The 18,493-nt window shown below is 51.9% G+C and overlaps 7 protein-coding genes across 7 annotated transcripts in view; 4 read left to right on the top strand and 3 right to left on the bottom strand.

The window, feature by feature from the left end:
- POSPLADRAFT_1157218 (hypothetical protein) overlaps positions 1-203 on the top strand; it is a gene marked incomplete at both ends in the record, with an annotated part of 1,925 nt that extends 1,722 nt beyond the window's left edge. Inside the window, one exon of the mRNA XM_024487146.1 lies at positions 33-203. Within this exon, the coding sequence (XP_024334156.1) occupies positions 33-203 (171 nt within the window). The remainder of the gene's footprint in view (positions 1-32) is intronic.
- Positions 204-2,382: 2,179 nt separating this feature from the next.
- Positions 2,383-5,801, bottom strand: POSPLADRAFT_1156762 (hypothetical protein; the record flags this gene model as incomplete). The annotated part of the gene is made up of 10 exons (XM_024487103.1): positions 2,383-2,775; positions 2,853-2,916; positions 3,163-3,219; positions 3,301-4,120; positions 4,194-4,319; positions 4,414-4,472; positions 4,673-4,737; positions 4,791-4,907; positions 5,067-5,285; positions 5,649-5,801. The coding sequence occupies 10 exons, from the start codon at positions 5,799-5,801 to the stop codon at positions 2,383-2,385; spliced, it is 2,073 nt and encodes a 690-aa protein (XP_024334155.1).
- Positions 5,802-6,752: 951 nt separating this feature from the next.
- POSPLADRAFT_1156658 (hypothetical protein) lies at positions 6,753-8,101 on the bottom strand (the record flags this gene model as incomplete). Its single annotated transcript, XM_024487087.1, has 2 exons — positions 6,753-7,945; positions 7,996-8,101. The coding sequence occupies 2 exons, from the start codon at positions 8,099-8,101 to the stop codon at positions 6,753-6,755; spliced, it is 1,299 nt and encodes a 432-aa protein (XP_024334154.1).
- Positions 8,102-10,614: 2,513 nt separating this feature from the next.
- On the top strand, positions 10,615-11,118 carry POSPLADRAFT_1156436 (hypothetical protein; the record flags this gene model as incomplete). Its single annotated transcript, XM_024487070.1, has 1 exon — positions 10,615-11,118. The coding sequence occupies one exon, from the start codon at positions 10,615-10,617 to the stop codon at positions 11,116-11,118; it is 504 nt and encodes a 167-aa protein (XP_024334153.1).
- A 140-nt stretch (positions 11,119-11,258) lies between these two features.
- Positions 11,259-14,859, bottom strand: POSPLADRAFT_1067834 (hypothetical protein; the record flags this gene model as incomplete). The annotated part of the gene is made up of 5 exons (XM_024482234.1): positions 11,259-12,471; positions 12,524-12,771; positions 12,824-13,345; positions 13,401-13,882; positions 14,694-14,859. 5 exons carry the CDS (start codon positions 14,857-14,859, stop codon positions 11,259-11,261), a joined length of 2,631 nt encoding a protein of 876 aa, XP_024334152.1.
- Positions 14,244-15,572, top strand: POSPLADRAFT_1185863 (hypothetical protein; the record flags this gene model as incomplete). The annotated part of the gene is made up of 6 exons (XM_024489185.1): positions 14,244-14,373; positions 14,427-14,491; positions 14,576-14,719; positions 14,783-14,928; positions 14,982-15,210; positions 15,272-15,572. 6 exons carry the CDS (start codon positions 14,244-14,246, stop codon positions 15,470-15,472), a joined length of 915 nt encoding a protein of 304 aa, XP_024334151.1. The 3' UTR covers positions 15,473-15,572.
- Positions 15,573-16,039: 467 nt separating this feature from the next.
- POSPLADRAFT_1156783 (hypothetical protein) lies at positions 16,040-17,366 on the top strand (the record flags this gene model as incomplete). Its single annotated transcript, XM_024487105.1, has 5 exons — positions 16,040-16,520; positions 16,571-16,740; positions 16,795-16,826; positions 16,868-17,202; positions 17,260-17,366. 5 exons carry the CDS (start codon positions 16,040-16,042, stop codon positions 17,364-17,366), a joined length of 1,125 nt encoding a protein of 374 aa, XP_024334150.1.
- Positions 17,367-18,493: the final 1,127 nt, after the last annotated feature.

The following is an 18,493-nucleotide window of genomic DNA, read 5'->3' as shown; positions in this document are numbered from 1 at the left end:
CCATTTCCTCTCCATATATACCCGCAACCTAGAAACCTTCACATGAAGTAGTCGAGTACATGAGCATCAGTCGTGGTGTGCCGGGAAAGAACAATACCGTCGCTCAGCTTCATGCGATCGCGGGCTACGTTCGGGGAGTCAGCGTGACGATTCTCGACTCTATTTACGAACGCGTTGCCCCCCAACAAGCGGAGGAGGCATGATCACGCGCTCGACCCTACGTCCCGCGTGCAATCCGCGTCGCTCGGGCTGTCCAGGACGAAGGTTACAGGAGTGAAGAGAAGAAGAAAAGAATGAACAAGCTATCTTCTGCCGACCTGCACGCCTCACGCGCGTGTCTTATCTTATTGTCCTTGGTCTTCGCACGCTGTGCCGGCTCCTACGTGAGGTGCGATGCGTCTTCGTCCGGTTGTAGAGTACGAGGTGAAGAGATTGAGATAGTGTGAGGAGGTCGGGGTAGTCTAGCGATGGAGACTGAGACGGAGCGATCATGGTTCCGAACACGAAGCGCGCTACCCGCGCTTGCAAGTCATCTTCCTGCGGATTTTGCCAGTGAACCACTTGGCCCTACCACATCGGATAAATTCATGAATACGATAATAATCGAATCTGAATCTCACGCAGTGCGTGTGACGCTCGGGTCACACTTTCGTACATCAGAGCAAAGAGCATCAGGAAAAATGCACAAACCTACATAGGTCTAGGTAGCCTCTGTAGGACCGCGAGGCACAGAGTCTTCCTACCGATTATATAGCACTTTGTAGTAACCCGGAATCTCGTGTCGACCTATATAGTCCCGGAGTGCGCGAGGACGGGAGTAACTGTAGTCCCGTAGTGCGCGAGGACGGTAGCATTGGAGGCTGTGGTAGGGGCCGACCCCCTCCACCATACCCCAAATATAGTCATATTGATCGCATGAGGAAATGCTCAAATGCATAGCTCTAGGTTTGAAATTCCACTGATAACAATTTCAATTGCAAGCTTTTGGAGACTTAAAGTACAATATGTGCTCCGCATACAAAGACTACAAGTTAGCGCTACTCTATGCGGTTCACAAAATGCGCAGGCTGCGGCTGTCACGAGTTGAAAATGGCTAGGCGCCGTACCAACTCGTGACAGCGGCGTGCGGTTCCCTCCGCCGCGGCGCACAGTTCTCCCTAGGTACAAGGCAAATATGAGCGAAATGCAATGTGCGACTGCGACGAAATTCGCACTTACTGGTGCCTCGCACTAAGCACGCACCCCACTGCATAGTGACATAGATACTCTAAGTGGTGGCCGATTGAATACAGCAATCCACGACTTACCTCCTGACACTGGTGTTCCGAGTCCGTAGCATGTCGCTTGATGGTGGTGGACTTGGGGAAAGGAACAAGGAGGCATCCGAGCCGTAGGAAGCCCTTTATTGCCTGCGCTGTCGACCACATGCCTGTATTCTCGATTATTGGCTAAATTACATATCCACAAACCATGCACATGCTATTGGAGCTTCCTCCTGTATGATACCATCGATTGGAATACTCGATAAGAAGACTATGGCTACAGGACCTACTGATGACTATGTAGAGAGTTATTTCTCGTGAGTACTATGTAGAAAAGGGTGTTCCTGAGACAAAATCACATTTCGCAGGTGCAGTACCATAACGAGTAATGCCATCAATGGGTACATGTGTATTCATGCGCGTAGGAATGCGATTGCTACTGATGCCTATGGAGGTCTACATAGGGCGCGTGATCTACCAAGAACGACATAGATCAGGTATTTCTACGAGCTGAGAATGCCATTTGCAGATGAGATAGCTGTGGTTTGAGGGAGAAAGAGGAGCTATATTACCCGACATCGACGCCGGCTTATAATAACACAGAGTGGGAGAGACAGGATTGCCATAACGAGGTTGAGATGGTCCAATATCCGATCACACGCATCTGAATATGGTAAACTACTATCCGGATCGGGATGAGAAGCCTTTACTAGGCAAAAGCAAGCTAGACTCAAATGTCAGATTTGAGTGTACAGACGACAGTTTCTCAGTCTCATGGGAATGTCGCCCTAGCCCGTCATACTCGCCTGCTGGCCCTTAGGACGACTTCCCTGATCGACCTACTTCGGTTGCTTCGTCTCCCCATCAATCTCATCTTCGCAAGCCCGAGAGTCGAAGGATGGGATTGATAGTACGTGCTGCTTTTTGCTCTGCATTAAGAAATACAAACGAAACATAAAGCGATAAAGGAAATTGAAATGGTCTTGACCGAGTTCCCTGTTCGCCGTTGTCCGACTGGATGTTGCTTCTTCGACTCTCGTTTCGTAACTCCAACGCGGTTTCTTCTACCACAACGGCTCACTCGGGAATGTTGCATGCCCTCATTACGTATGCACAACTATCAATAACAACAACTCGGTACACGAGTACAGTGGTACATGCTGCTGTTACGCCAGTCCGGGATTGGGGTCCCGGGGATGTCGGGTGTATAAGACATATTGGGGAAAGGTCGGCGCGCGGTTCGACGAGTGAGATGCGTGGGCACGAAGAGTCCCATACAGGCTGCTTTAAACGATATCCTGGGTGTGTTGAAACGCGTGTTCAGGAACGAGCTCGAAAGCTCGGCCGCGCGAGTAGCCGGGGCCGGAGGCCCTCCTCGTAGTGGCAATTGCTCGCGATATATGTACCGTACTACCGCACGCGATTGTCCCCTACGGGCATCGCTACGCCCGTAGACAAACGCGCCCGTCATCCGTCGCACCGTCGTTCCGACAGGGTGTTCAATCCAGCTTTTCTACGTGCACCTTGATCATCGTGGCATCAATCAATTTGAATGACGACCTAACAGTACACTGAGCATTCTTCTTAAACCCTTGTTTGATTCTCTTTGAAAATGTTTTGTCCCAGGTAAAGCCAAATGCAGTGCACAGATATACTGGAGGGGACTGTATGTGTTAGGATGCAGATGTTGTTATAGAGGCCGCACAATATGAAAGGTAGGACAACGATGCTAGATAAGGGTTATGAGGTCAAAACAGCTCTGAGTTAAAACAACTCTGAGCTGAAGAGCGGTACGTCAGGGATGTCAGGGAAGATTCGCGGGTGCAGAGGACAATGTTCTAACAGCTGGATCTCCGGCCTGGTTTCAGCAATGGTTTCCAGCACACCGTCTGCCACTCACTGCCGCGGAAGATACAGCGCAGAGAGCTTGTGTAGCACCAACAAGGGGCTCATCACGCTGTAGGGTGGAAGCCAATTGTCATAAGCAAATATGCGAAGGTGCATGGCGAAAATCTAGAGTGTCTCCCAGAAGGCACACTTTGATAACGCCTGATTGAGATCTCTCAGGTGCTCCTCACATTCCGCGGCTTGCGAGCGCGTGAGGAAGATAACCAGCGTATGGAGGTGCTCCGCCCGTATGCTCCGCATGAACACCGTCGTGTCTGGTGAAGATTGGTCTGTTATGATCTCAGGAGAACGCAGCGTCGGTATCTGACATGCCCACAAGCTTTCTCTTTTCCGTAGAGCATTTTCGTTCAAATGAATCACCAGGTTCTGAAGGTTTCTGAAGAGACCAAACGACTGGACGGCAACGTGGTGAATGAGGATAGTCGACGAGAAATCGCGAACTGTGCGACTGATAACTCGCAGCAGCCTCTTCATCTGATAGCGTAGCAGGTCCATCATAAGAGAGGTATACAGCCAATACTTGAGTCTGAGATGAAGAGTGGTGAGGGCGGGACGAGCGGCTCGAATCGTGTCTAGGATCACGCAGATTACGTCTTTGTCGCAGTCGTCGAAGTCAACATCGAGGGTGCGTAAGTTGCGGCAGATGGCGAACATCTTGATAAAGAATACCGCGTTCCATCGGAGCACGACGTCAGTCCTTGAGATTCGCACAGAGATAGTATCCACTCGAGGCCCGAGGAGCATGTCCACGCCTTCTGGTCCACCCACAGCATCAAAATGAAGGTCGAGAGTGCGCACTTCCGGTAGCAGGTGGTATTCCGAGACCTTGTGGATGGATAGATCGTGCAAGGTGGCGTAGTATGCGTCCTCACTGTGGATAGTGACATGCTTGATGAATCTCGCGTAGTGATCCAGACGTTGGGTATTGAGGGCCAGACGAACGTTATGATCTAAGCGATGTCGATCGACACCCTACAACGACATCAGTCATGTACATTTGGGGCATTGGAGAGCCGCACTCACTGACCATTATGCGGGTGTTCTTGTCGTCCTTGGGCACCTCGTCCTCAAAAAGGCAAACATTGTTGGGAGGCAGTGTGTAGATGAGCGGCGCAAGACCCGACATTGTCTCCCAGAGGACAGACATTGCTGGGACATGCAGCGAGCGACAGGCGACTGCTACGTTAGCCACGGAGCGTTTGCCATTCCCATTCGAATAGAGGGCACGCGCTATCAGGCTTACAATCTGGCTGGATAGCAAGCAGCGAGTGGCAGCCGTCGTCGCCAGCGTAGGCTCGGTTTCTACATATCGAAAACAATGCACCATCAGTCAGATCATCGAGACGACCGCATACATTGTGAGCAGCTTACGGTTAAGCATCATATAATTTGAATATGAATATGAGCGGCGTCGAAGCTCTAGAGCCACGAGAGGCGCTCGTGCTCAAGTTTATGAGATTGATGGGCGCTGGTGGCCACCGATCGGTATTAGCCACACTGACATGTGGCGTGCCGCCGCGTCAAGATGATCCGCGTTCGTCTTTCGCCTCAAGTTCCCTGCACGCATCTGAGACACATAAGCTACCCGCAATGACTCCGCCACCTTCAAATCACACACACGGGCCATCCGCCTTTATAGGTCATCGTTGCCTGCTCATCGCTGAGATATTCGATCAAATCGTCCGCGATGTATACGGGTTTGGTAGCGGTAAAGGACGTGCAAGTCTTTCTATATCCCTGCCATATGCGTTCTGTGTGAGAAACTACATAGCATTGTCCCACTCTTGAAGACTCTGCCGGATGACATCTACGGTAAATTTGAGATTTTCAACCCCCGGGAACCCCGCCGGAAGCTCAAATATGCTGTGAGACTCTCTTGGTTCCTACATCTATTACCACAGTTGACAATCGGTTTGACCATAGGGTATACACGATGCCTTGCGATACACGAGTCCTGCCACTATTCAGATTGACACATCGCGCCTCGAGCACTACTCGCGCTTCGTACGAGAACTCAACACCATCGAGGACTAGACAGAACTCGATACATTGGGGTATCTGGTGCCTCATCTTCCCAGCGACTTCTACCTCCTCCCACGAAACCGCGTCCTCAAGCTACGTTTCTAAGGGGATGACATGGAATGTTTAAACATGTTTCTTGGACCCGCACTCGTGAAGATGCATATTAAGATACGGCATTCCCTTTCTCACGGGAATGTGCTGTGTATGCACCAATCTCAAAGTGCTCCGGCTGAATATAAGTTGTGAAGATGATTCGCCGTATCACATCGGCGCGTTCGTGCAAATGGTGCAATCAATGTATGCTCAACTACGCGTTTTTTGTCTCTCGGCCAAAAATGATTCGAGTGATCGCTGCGAGTCCAAGTTCATGTCCAAGCCCATTGTCGACCTCCTTCGGACAATGTGTTCCCGCTCTCAAGAGAATTCTCGTTGGTCAAGATTCCAGTCCCTACAGACGGTGTCATCAAGCTCGCGACCAATTCTAACCTCCGCGATGAGTGGCTCTACCTCGACAAGACGACTCTCGAGCTGAGCCTCTTCGAAGGGATTCATCGCCCATTCTCCGCTTTGCGCGCCATGCGCTTCAGTGTAGAGCACCTGGCCGAACATTCCTTGTCGTTTCTGGGCAGCGTCAGCTCAGGCGTCCTCACGAGGCTCATAATTGATGTTGAGGATCTCAAACTTGACTCTGTGATGCTTCATGCACACATTCAGAAGCTGCAGCAATCTCCCTTTCGAGACACCTTGGCACTCTTTGGTCTGGCTTTCGAATACTCAGGACCCCGAGAGAAAATGAAATACAAAATTTTTAAACCGTTGTTCGATCTCCCTCGAATTTCAAGACTGTTTCTTCGATGGCCTTCAGCCGAGCTGGTTCGGGTCATCCACGAAAAGCAGCCGCACATCGAGCTGATTGATGAAGCCTCCTGAGTCCTTCTGGGATCATTGGAGGCGCAATATATGCGAGATATAACGATATTTTTGGAACCGTTGATCGCATTCTGCGGAGCTGTACCATCCTCCCTATACAGTTCTGTGGAACGCCTTGAATCCCGGGCCCATTGGAGATGCATTACGATTCATATCACTGATACACAATATCAACGATCAGCTGGCCGTGGTAGTTGAGTACAAAGCCAATGACTGTACCTGGGGAGACTAGTTCTGTGACGATCCCGATGCTTCCGGTAGTGATTACGGACGAAGGCACGAGACCTTGAGTGGCGGCGTTGAGTCACTGACAGTTAGCTCGGAAAGGTGCTCAAAGATGAATCACACGGAATGCGTTGGATAATGACGATTGAATAAGGAGTGATTCACAGGCCATTGGCTGTACTTAGCGGCGCAACGTACTCGTCAATTTTGTGGACATTTAAGACTCAAATGGAGTGCAGAAGAAGGAAATGATGTACCCTCTTCCCCATTCGACAGGCAATATTTCGACGCGCCGTAAGGAGCGCATAATGTTTTACAACTGAAAAGTGCGCTTCGTTTAAGTTTTGCTTCCTGCTTCCATATAACTCATGACACATACACTCACCTCCGCACAATGGGACAATCTCAGAGGCCCGACTGTAACCCTTGCGCGCCATGGTCACCCTCTATGATCGCCTTCATGATCGGCGCCGTAGCTTTCCGCGTCGCATCCGCATTCTTCTGCTTCCACACTCGCACACGCCAGCTCTCCCCAAAGCCTGCACCCTCCTCCACGCCCACTTTCTTCCACTTCTTGTCCTTCAGCCTCAGTTGCTCGCTCGCCTCCAGACCTCGGAATAGCCGCTCGCCAAGCTCCTCCCCGGCCTTATTGCCCGCACGCACGACCCACAGCTGCTCGCGGCGATGCTTTCCACGCCCGCTTTGTCCGGGCTTGTGATCATCGCGGAACGATGTCAGCACCCCCAGTGCAGTGAGCCCACGTTCGTCCATCCATGCCCGAGTGGCCCTCGAAAATTCCGAACTACCCTCAAGCGGGAGCCACGCCGCAAGGCCGACGGGCACAGAGGCAAGGCCAATGAGTACCGCACCACCAGACGCCCATGACGACGTGAGCGCGTATTCTTTGTAGTCTCGCCGTAGCAGGTCGCGCGTCCGCAGATGCGAGACCGATGCTTTCTTCGTCTGCAGTGTGTCGGAGAGCTCCCGTAGTGCGGGCAACTCGTGAAGTGAGGGCACGGGTGCAGCGATGAATGCAGCAGCGTCTGACAGGACAGGCGGTTTAGAGCGCGACGCGAGGAAAGTAGCCGCCCGGTGATCAATCTCAACTGCTTTCTTTCCGGGTAGAAGGCCAGAGGTATCAACCACGATCGCAGATAGAAGCAATGACGCCAGCTCAGGCGGGATATGGTCTCGGCACTTCTCTTCGAGATAGCATGCGACAATCGAGGCACAACTTCCGATGCCTGTCGTGATAATCCGTGGGTCCGCGGTATCCTTGTAGAAACCCTCATCCTCATGATGATCCACGACGGCCACGACACGAGCTCCGTGGTTTTCTTGCGTGAACTGGCCCTGCAGGCGGTTGTGATCGACGAGAGCGAACTTGGTCGAGGGGAATGGACCAGGCCTCTTGTAAGGAACGTCGTCAATGCACAGTAAATCAGCAGGGCTCAGCCCAGCAAGTGAGAGAGCATGAAGATTCTCAGCACGCAAATGCAGGTCCGTCCGTGGCGTCTGCATGAGCGCCACAGACGGCTCCTTCAGGATCGTATAGATATACCAGGCGTAAGCCACGGCACTCGCAACGGAGTCGAGGTCTACAAGATGGTGTCACCTTTATACTGAGGGTTCTACTTCGACCACATACCTCCCGCCTCGTTGCCCATAACTATCGTCCATTCCTGACCTTCGCTTTCTTTGACACCGTCGAGATAGGCCTGTTTGCTATTGCCCAGGAATCCGGAAAGAGGCATCGAAGGCAAATCTGCCGGTGATTTCGATACGTTTGACATGGTGTTAGCAGAGATGCGACGTCTGTTCTGGAACTTTGGGCAGCAAATTGGCAAGATCGTCGTCGCCCACAGATTCTTAGATAATTTGGCGCAGAAGATGGGCCGATATAGCATGCGTCTGTGTATGTAGGCTGCATATGGGGACCGCGGACGGATATGTATGACATTCACATTGTGGTTCAGAGGAAAGTCAATAACGTGGGCTTACGACCGAGAAGTTAACCTAAATGTGCCTCTAACGCAATTATTTAGGACAAGCCTATATATAGCATTTTCCGACAACCGGGGATTGAGTCGCCCAATGTCTTCCCTTCGATAGAGTGACCATCCTCCGACCATCAACAAGGGCGCTCCATTGTAAGCTGCCTAGGAGAGATTACTTCCCTTCTGGCCCAAAATGTTCATCGAGTCACTGCCCCCACCATCGCACCCCGCAATCTGAGATGCAGCAGAAATTTTGGATAAGTATATTTCGCAGCGCTTCATGCAAGGCGACATTTGCCTGAGCCTTTTGGTTGCTATTGTGACATTCGAGGCCTCAAATTTGAGCGGAACTACGGATTCGTCAAAATCAATGACTGGACTACTCTCCTAGAACTACAAGTCATTTGTCTTGTCGAATTGCCTCCGTCCCCAGGCTTTTTACGATTTCGAGGGACACATCCTAGCCCACCTTGGAGTTTTGTCATGGTAAGCCATCACTGCGCCGCAATGACACTCTTATGACGAACCATTTTAACACGGAGATCTCTCTAGATCATTTTAATTAAGCCTGTTGCAGGAATGATCCATTTACCAGATTCTTCCTTGGGTTAACTCATAGACAAGGTGTTTTCGGCCCAACGACTAGAAACTCGGCACAAAAGAAAGTGTCCGTGATAGTCTGTCAGTTTGTGAGTCATATGTCTGGTCTTGATAGAGATTGGTCGCCAGAGATAGTGTATAAATGGCCTCAGGTGGTGGGCCACCACCTACCAATGGTCTCCCATTCCCTGAGTCGGAGACGGTGTTCGAAGCCATTAAAGAGGAAATGGCCTGTGTCGCCGCTGAATGCATAATCCGCCTACTCTAACAAGGGCAAATGCTTGGTCTTGCGCTAGTGTTGGCAAACAAAGGCGCTAACGAGAATCCTGAGGCAGAGCTGCAGACGTATGTGGACTTAATAGAGGGGATGATTTACAGCTAGTGAGGATGAAAGAGGTTCATCTCCGTGCCACTGAAGAAAGCAGGTATACCGGGCTACAATGGCCGGTATCACATGGGCTGTTATCTGTATTGGAACGGTCAAGTCTTAAGGGATGAATCCGACATGATCAAGTTTGTCGTAGTGCCCGTCTGGACCAGCCTGTAGCCCGCGTTCTGACTAATGCGATATCGACTGGAGGGCTAGGCACACCTTGTTCGGCCTGCTGACGTGCGTAGAAGTGGAGCTGATAGAGTTTCACACATGACTGTCATACTGAAATCGTGGCGGAAGGTCGACATCATCTTGGATCCTGTTTCCATGCCAGTGCGCTGTTCAGCGGTAATCCTTGGCTGAGAAAACGCTGTGTTTACCGCACGCTCCCTTGGTAACATCTCGAGTTCATTCAGCTTAGGATCGGCGACCTTTACGTGCTCCAGCGAATCATGCTGGCACAGCGGTTCATGAAGGGGAGAATCCGAACGGTTTTAGAACGCATTGGGGATCAGACCGAAGTCAGCAAAACGACTGTTAGGTGGGGACACGGCATAAACACGTCTGCCAGAGTCAAGACTAAACAATGCGACGTACTCTGTCAGGTCTGGAAGATCAGACGTACACCCTGCTGACGTTTGGACCACGAGTGTATCATGCCGCTGGCGAACGCGACTTGATACTCGTGGCTCGCTTTGGAGAACCACGAGCCAGAGAGCGCGAGGGAGACCTCACCTGGCGAATCGGCTGCACCGTGCTAATCTGAGAATGTACAAGCATCATACCATATGTAGATTCATCTCGCTAGTATGCTTCTTGCGAATACTAAAGGCTTTCAACATAAACCTATCTCAGTCATCTTGGCCAGACCTTGGACATAGCTGGGGTCGATATTGTGATTGCGGCAGATATTGAGACGAAGGCCACCACGGGGTGTCTGCAAAGTGGATAGGACACTGCGATGGTGTCCGGAGACCGCAGACTATGGAGATGCATAAATGCAACGGACACTGACCACGGTGGTACTATCGCCCAACCGCGCTGTACAATGTCCCTTTCCAATGTCCCCTTCTTAGCTGCAAGCACGATAGGGGCGTACGGCGCCCTCACCCCACCATAACCCAAAGCGTCATCCACCGTGCATCCCAAAAATATCACAACGTACGAGCACATCTTTTCTTCGTTGGCACAATTCTATGCTGAGAGCTTCAAGGTCTGCATATATTCTGCATAATACTTCATGTGAAAAACTGATGGAGATCCATAGATCCTGACCAGTGTTGGGGGGTCAGTCGAAATGTGTGTTATTTTAGCAAACAGATTCCCCACTCACCCACTCGCGCGAAAGATCCTCGATGCCTTGGGGCCCGATCCGCTTTACAACACAAGCAGGGTCGGATTCTCACCCATATTCCTGATCAGGGCTAGCATTGCGACACTCGGCGGTTTCATCTGTTACAAATGCCATTACGAACTTGGACGCCTATTCACATACGAGGTTACGATTCAGCAGAACCATCAGCTCGTCACGACTGGACCGTACGCATACGTGCGCCACCTGAGCTACACAAGTATCATTGTATCTTACGTCGGGATGGGTGTCTGCCTGGCTAGTCCTGGCTCGTGGCTGAAGGAATGCAGGGTGCTGGATACGTTCGCTGGAAAGATCGCCGTGTGTCTGTATGTGGTATATACCTTGTGGGGAACCGTAACAGTCGTGGCTCGTACTTCCTTAGAAGACAGGCTGATGAAGGAACAGTTTGGAGGAGAATGGAACAAGTGGGCACAGAATGTTCCATAAAGGCTGATACCGTATGTCTTCTGAACTCCGTGGATATACTGGACACTTGTCAATTGATACAGATTGTCGAGACGACGAGAGCTTGCTCACATTACAACATTCAATACTCTCACCGTGAAATTTGGCAAGGATCGGTGCCGTCAATCCCACAGGGCCAGGCCGACTCTGATCACATCCCCGAGCTCTAGCACGTCATGGACCCGTACCACAGCAGCCTTCTGCTGGATAGCGCAGCTCACAGCTGCAGCAGTAGCCCATCCTCGCTCATCCGGTCTTGTTTCCCTTCCAGCGTACGGGCCTTCAGGGTCCTCTCGAGCCAAAATTGCGCCCAGGAATGACTTGCGCGACGTGCCTATCAACTGAGGATACCCAGCAAGCGGGTTGCCAGCGATGTCGTCGGAAGTGAGTACCTTTGCACCGCGCAGTAGCTCAAGATTGCCCTCGACGCTCTTGCTAAATCCGATCCCAGGATCGACCATGACGAGCCAACGTCTGATCCCGCCGCGACCCTTCACTGCGGCCTCTATCTTGTCGCCGAGCTCCACACGCACACCCTCCAGCACAGCGCCACGACCATTCGCGTCTGCAGCATACGCATAAGCCGAGTAGTCTTTGTTGGCCGATGCTTCCCCACGGGAATGCATAAGAATCACTGGGACCACGAGGTTACGCGCGACCGCACGCATGGTGAGGAAATGCTCCGCCGACGCTGTTGTCAGGGGATAGTCGGGGCCAGTGAATGCGTAGACGTCATTGATGCAGCTCGCACCTGCAAGCACGGCGGCGGACGCAACATCGGCACGGAAGGTATCCACGCTAATGAGCACGTCCGCTATCTCGGCGGCACTGCTGGCTGTGCCTTTCCCGTCCTCATCTAGAACCGCATTTCGGATCGCCTGGATAACCGGAACGACACGAGACACCTCCTCTTCCGGCGGCACATACTCAGCGCGGGGACGCGTTGAGTAGCCACCTACGTCGATGATATCCGCCCCGCCTGCCACTGACGATTTGACGTACGCGATAGCAGCAGGGATAGTGTTGTGCAAGGAACCATCTGAGAACGAATCAGGCGTCGCATTGAGGGTCCCCATGATACGTGTTTTTAGTTGCTCATTACGGTTGGAAGCTGAAGGCGGGAACTTCCAGTATGTCGCAGTGGGCGGTACAGGAGAAATGCTAGCCAGAGTGGGAGACGATGACCGCTCTCCTGGAGAGGTCGGAAGAGGATATCGCGGGAAAGCCATGACCTTGTACATCGGGTCTACGTTCTGGGGATGCGATGCCAAGAGCTCTGTAAGGAGTGACTGGATAGACTTGCCCAATGTCGGATGGACAAAGTCAGGCATCATACTGGACATGACGCGTTAATTCACCCTCGCGAAGGACATTATGAAGTACCTACTCGTTCACCGGTCGCAACACGAATTCTCGCTCAGCAATGCGAGGATGAGGTACAACGAGCTGATCAGCAAGGTTGTCGAGATTGGCACGTTCGGTCTCTGGCCTAGAGTCGATGACCAGCGAGTCATAGGTAAGGATGTCGACGTCGATGGCCCGCGGGCCGTTCCTGAAAGAAGTCACTCGCCCCACTGTGTTCTCGATCTCCTTGACGAAATGCAACAACTCCATGGGTTCCATATCGGTCTCGATCTAGAGGGACAACGGTCGATATATGCGCTCTGCTGGAGGCGAAAAGACGCACTATGCACGCGCAATTGATAAACCTTGGCTGGTCGGTGACGTACATCGGCGCGGTCTCGTACATGAAACTCGTGTTGATGACGGCGGCTTTGGGTGGACCATTTCCACCTCCAGTCGGCGCTTCTAGTAGACGCAGAGCAAGCTCTATGTTCGCGAAGCGATCCCCAAGGTTGGCACCCAGCGCAAGAGCCGCCGTGTGTTTGTACGGTATAGTGTTTCTCGGCTGCAATCCATCCAATAGGGAAGACAAGGACGGATGCGGGACTATGCCGAGAAACCCAGCTTTGGGAGTAGCCCTTGGCTGGGAACATACGGGTTCGAGACCATCTGCCTTCGCGTGATGCTGAAAGTCACGTAAGGTGCGCGAGATCTCTACTTCTGCCGCCCGAGCGAGAGGCAGAGCGCTCGGCTTTGCAGCGCGTACGGTTACACTGTCGGTATCATTGCCTGCTTCCAATAGCGCTGTGTGAGCTACGGATGATGCTAACGCCTCTAGAGTGAAGCAGGAGGAGCCTTGGACGTGCTGGACGACATCATTCAGCGACATTGGATATGTAACGGTAGATGTGCTCACTTACATGAAACACCGTCCGCGCCAAACCACGGAAATCGAATGGTCGACTATACCTCTTCAAGCGCGTGAGGATGATGTCAAAGCAGACTCGTTGCGCTTCTGCACGCTCGCAAGGATTAATTCCGACTATTGTCTGACACTGGAGATTATGAATGAGGTATCGCTCCCGTGATGGTCCATGAGCATCCCGCGTTTTCTCGCACTCAATTGCTATCGAGTCACCATGCAGCAGCGTGTGCGGTCTTGTTATCATGAGAGACAATCGCTCCAAATTAGCATACAGCTCGAAGCAGCACTCCGCGACCCGGTCGGACAAGACTTCCAGAGACGGTATTGGAGATGAACCACAATAGCGAGCCAGAGATGTTGAAATAGCAGAGTAGTCGATAGAGTGCGAGAGTTCGTCAGCAAGGGCCGTTCTCCGAGTATCGTGAACGAGATTCAGCGATACCAGGACAGGTTGCAAGGTTTCTTGGTTCGTCACGTCTGCCGGCCATTGCGCTCCGTCGGAGAAGGGGACAGTCAGGGTTATATCCTTGACACGTATAACATCGCAGGGTGCTGTTGAAGCTTGCAGGCAATAATAAGGAGTGCCGCCTTCCTGCGACGAGCCCTGACTGAGCGCATATATTGAGTGATTGGAGACTGAAATGCAGGCCTGGTTTCAAACCTGAAAGTTTTGGTATTCATATGAGCATTGGGCCTGCTTAGGAGCGGTAGAGACCTATGTCTCTGTTTTGCTGCGCTCGATGGTCGAGAAAAGTGATAGAAAAATGACGAGTGCCGACATCGGTGGCTTCCACTCAGTCTGAGGAGCAAAGGCATGTGACGGCGCTCGCTGCCTCTCATGGATCTCACCAACTCCCTCCAGAAGCTCGCCGGCTATCGACCTCGGAAGACACAAAAGTCGAAGGAGACATACGACAAGGGTCTGATATTACTCAAGAATGGCGGGTATTCCAGGCAGGGAGACGAGGGTAAGCAAGTCAAAGTGAAGCGAAGACGTGGCTTAAACGCGTCCGTTCAACAGGCTGGGAAACGCTAGAGAAATTGGCCCTAGCAGCATTGGACCAGGGAGACGTAGAGATCGCGGATGTGCGTATGTTCAACTACATTCTGTCTGCTCGGCCGTTATGAACTCATCGGAAGTGATTTCTCTGTCGTGGTCCGAATCGCTAGCAATGCCTTCAACTCATCGTCAACAAGTTCCCTAATTCACCACGCGTAGATGTCCTGCAAGGCATCCGAATGGAAGCGAGTGAGCCTCCGGAGGTCGCGCTCAAGTTCTACGATGAACTTCTTGAATCAGATTCGTCGAACGCTGTACGTGTAACCTGTCTGTACCGGTCGGGTTTGTGTTTGTTGACTAGTTGTCCTACTACGTAGGCTGTCTGGCGGAGAAAAGCATCAGTGTTAAGGGACATGGGCAAGATTGACAAAGCCGTCGAGGAACTTTCTGCCATGCTGGACACCTTCTACACAGATGTCGAGGGCTGGATCGAGCTCGCCGACATATATGCCTCGTGTGAACAGTGAGTCCCGGCCAACTGTCCTCTCGTCACATGGGGATAACATCCTGTATTAGGTATACGTATGCGCTGCAATCAATAGCGCACGCTCTCCTACTTGCTCCACAGAATACCTTTTATTTCATCCATTATGCGGAGATAGCATATCTTGCAGGCGACATCACCCTGGCGCTGAAGATATTCCTTGTCGCAGTTGATATGACAGACGATGACGACGGGCCCGTCCCTCCCCAGGATTCGATACCCGTTGGATTGACCTTACGCGCCTGGTATGGCGTGAAGCTCGTACGCTTTCCCATTACTCGCGAGGAATGTTCAAGCTGATATCATAATTCTTCTACGCTAGTGTACCCGACGACTTATCACTGAACCGCGGCTGGTATCATCCTCAGCATCTCAGACAGCAGCCCCAAGCGCTGCGATCCTTTCCAATATCGACGAGCTCTCCGCCGAGCGATTACGGACGGCGTACATGAACATGAAGGGCGAGTCAGCGCCTAAAGCAGAAAAGGAGCTTCTCACTGCGCTCGCAGTCATTATCCAGTAGTGGCTTCGTTCAGCTTTGCACAGTTATATTTATCTTGCCATCCTGCTCGTTTGTCAGCGGAGTTTGGGTATCCCATCGACTTACAATTCAGGACGACTTACCCTTCCAACGATCGAACCACGTAAGAGGTCGCGATAGGTACGTAGTTCGAACGCTCAGACAGCTGCCCTCCACGGGAAGTGTTAAGGCTTGACATCATTGTCGGTCTTCGGTCTTGGGTGCCGTAACAGCACTTGTCCTCCTATCGCTGTTTGGCATCTATCAACACGACCGGCGGCCTGTATTCGGTCCTGCACAGCATCGCCTACACCCACTCGGACATCGAGTGGAGGACATCCGGGACACCGAGTGGGAGGATACCTTGTCGATCAATCATTGACTCCAACTGTCGGCGGCTATGTGCGCACGATCGACGAAGTTGCTGAATCATAGTTACGGCGGCAGCGAAACACCCTAGAAGCGGGGTGTGATCGCCTGCCAAGCATGAAGCGTAGGACTGCTATAAAACCCAGTGCGATATGAGGTGAGACGAAACAGTTTCACTGCCTCTTCGCATATCACTCTGCCATGGCTTTAACGTCAGCACTCCCCAAAACATATAAAGCCGGTGCGTATCTAGTACTCTCCCCATTCGTAGTACCCGTGGCTGATATTGTCATATCAATAAGCTGCGCGGGACCACACGAGCCTTGGGAAGTAATCACAAAGGAGCTGCGTACGCCCGCGCCGAACGAGGTGCTCTTGCGAGTGCACGCCTCTGGCATATGCAACTCGGACCATTTCGTCGCGGAGGGGACTTGGCCAGGGATCTCGTACCCGCGTATTACGGGACACGAGGTTGTCGGGCGCATCGCTGCCGTCGGGTCAGCACTTGAGGGTGACGCGCGGTTTAAGGTTGGTGCCCTTGCCGGCGCAGGATGGAACGGGGGATATTGCGGGCGTTGCGAGTACTGCAGACAGGGCGAGTACTGGACGTGTGCTACGGCCGCGGTCACGGGCTTTACGTTTGATGGCGGACATGCCGAGTACATGTACGTGCCAGGAATGGGTGCGTTGTCTTGTCCATTATTTCTTTCCACGTTACTGACAAGGTTGCAGCTATCGTCAGCCTCCCAGAAGAGGCGCTGCAGAATGCATCATACGCTGAGCTCGCGCCATTGCTTTGCGCTGGGTGCACTGCGTTTGGCGCGATCACGACAACGAAGTGGAAGCCGGGGGATCTCTGTTTAGTACAAGGCATTGGTGGTTTGGGACATCTCGCTGTTCAGGTCAGTGTGAACATTTACAAAAACGATGGATACGCTCAACCATTGCTCTAACAGTTCGCAGCTCGATGTGGATTAAAGGTGCGTCGGTAGTCATCACCGCACCATCTTGTAGTGACGCCATAAGCAGGTCTACGCCGTCTCATCCGGTATCAAAACGTGACCTCGCGCTCTCGCTCGGCGCGCACGAGTACATCGACTCAAGCACGACCGATGTCGTGAGCGCAATCCAAGCACTCGGTGGTGCCCAAGTCATCATATGCACCGCGCCCTACGCGAAACACATCAGCGCAATTCTCCCGGCAGTGGCAAAGAATGGTACAATCACGCTTATTTCAGCCGCGACTGACGGGCCAGTGGAGGTGTCAAATGTGCTTATGAACATGAATCGCGCGACGCTGCACGGGTTCGCGTGCGGGTGCGCGCCAGATACGGAACAGTGTATACGGTTCTCGACGCTGCAAGGTACGTTTTGCTGCTGTGCGATCTTGGAGATGACTTTGATTTATTGGTTCTGCCTAGGTGTCAAACCGATGGTGCAGGAATTTTTGGTGGAGCAATTTACTGATGCATACACGGCGGTAATGGCAAACAAGGCGAGATTCCGGAACGTCGTTGTGTTCCCTTAATTACCTGTTTTCGTTGTGTATTAGAGATGTACTTCCAATGATAATCGAGGAAGTGGCTAATCTTGAGCCTTGCACCCGCGTACTGCGCAACCGTGCAGCGGCTAGCTAACCTTAGCGAACCGCAAAGTGTGTCCATTTGGGCTAAACCATCATCTATCGAATTGCATAAGATATATCCGCCCGTAATTTGAGTGTGACTCGCTTGTCGTAGAATGAAAACACATACATCACTTTCGCCAGAATGACCAGAGTTTTCAAAAAGCTTCTGGCATACAGGAAGACCTGAAACATCGCTCATAAAAAACACATTATTCAGGTCGTCATTATTTTCCTAACTTTGCAATTGAAGGCGAACAGCAAATGAAGCAATGTTGGGCTGAAGGATCCTTACGGCACGACGTAGCGTCCGAACAAAGGCACGCAACAATGAAGTGATGAATCTAGACAATGAGATTCATTGCATTCCATAGACATGAAGAACACACGTTAATCATAGTCGACGCTTTGAAGGCCAAGGAGACAGGACGACTTGACCTATAATGGACACCAACACATTCATTCGCTACTGAACATCACCCACAAGGTGGCCGCCTGGCATGAGCAGCGGGGGAAAAACGGTGTGCACTTATGCGACGCTAGTCGTGCTGAGGTTCAGCTGAACAAGCACAGATCTCGCAGATCGTCCGACAGCAATCGCCCTTTATATCATAGTCATGGAACGGGCATAAGTATGCGTGCGGAAAACATAGGCGTAAAGCGAGGATGCGAATGATACAACAGCGAAACACAACTCCTCAGTCAATGGTGCTCCCAGACCAATGTCCCGGGAGAAGGCGGTGGAGGGAGGCTCCCGGTGAGGACGCCTAATGCGTCGTCGAGAACAGGCCCAGATTAGCCTTTTACTTCTCGGGATTGGGGTTCCTGAGGGAGAGTAGATTAGTATCGGAAGAACAGATCGAGGCATAACGGAAGGAGGGGGTGAATCAGATAGGAGCGAAAGACAAGATGCTTGTTTATCAACATGATGAATTCAGTGTGAACTATGCAATGAGTTGGTGTATCATCCTTGAAGGCACGATTGCGCGCAGTAGCAGAGCGAGACTAGACAGAATGTAAGACTCACATTC

This window comes from Postia placenta, assembly GCF_002117355.1.
Source record: "Postia placenta MAD-698-R-SB12 unplaced genomic scaffold POSPLAscaffold_18, whole genome shotgun sequence".
Lineage (NCBI taxonomy): Eukaryota > Fungi > Basidiomycota > Agaricomycetes > Polyporales > Adustoporiaceae > Rhodonia > Rhodonia placenta.
Note: the sequence above shows the minus strand (reverse complement) of the source record. Positions and strands in the feature narration are given on the sequence as shown.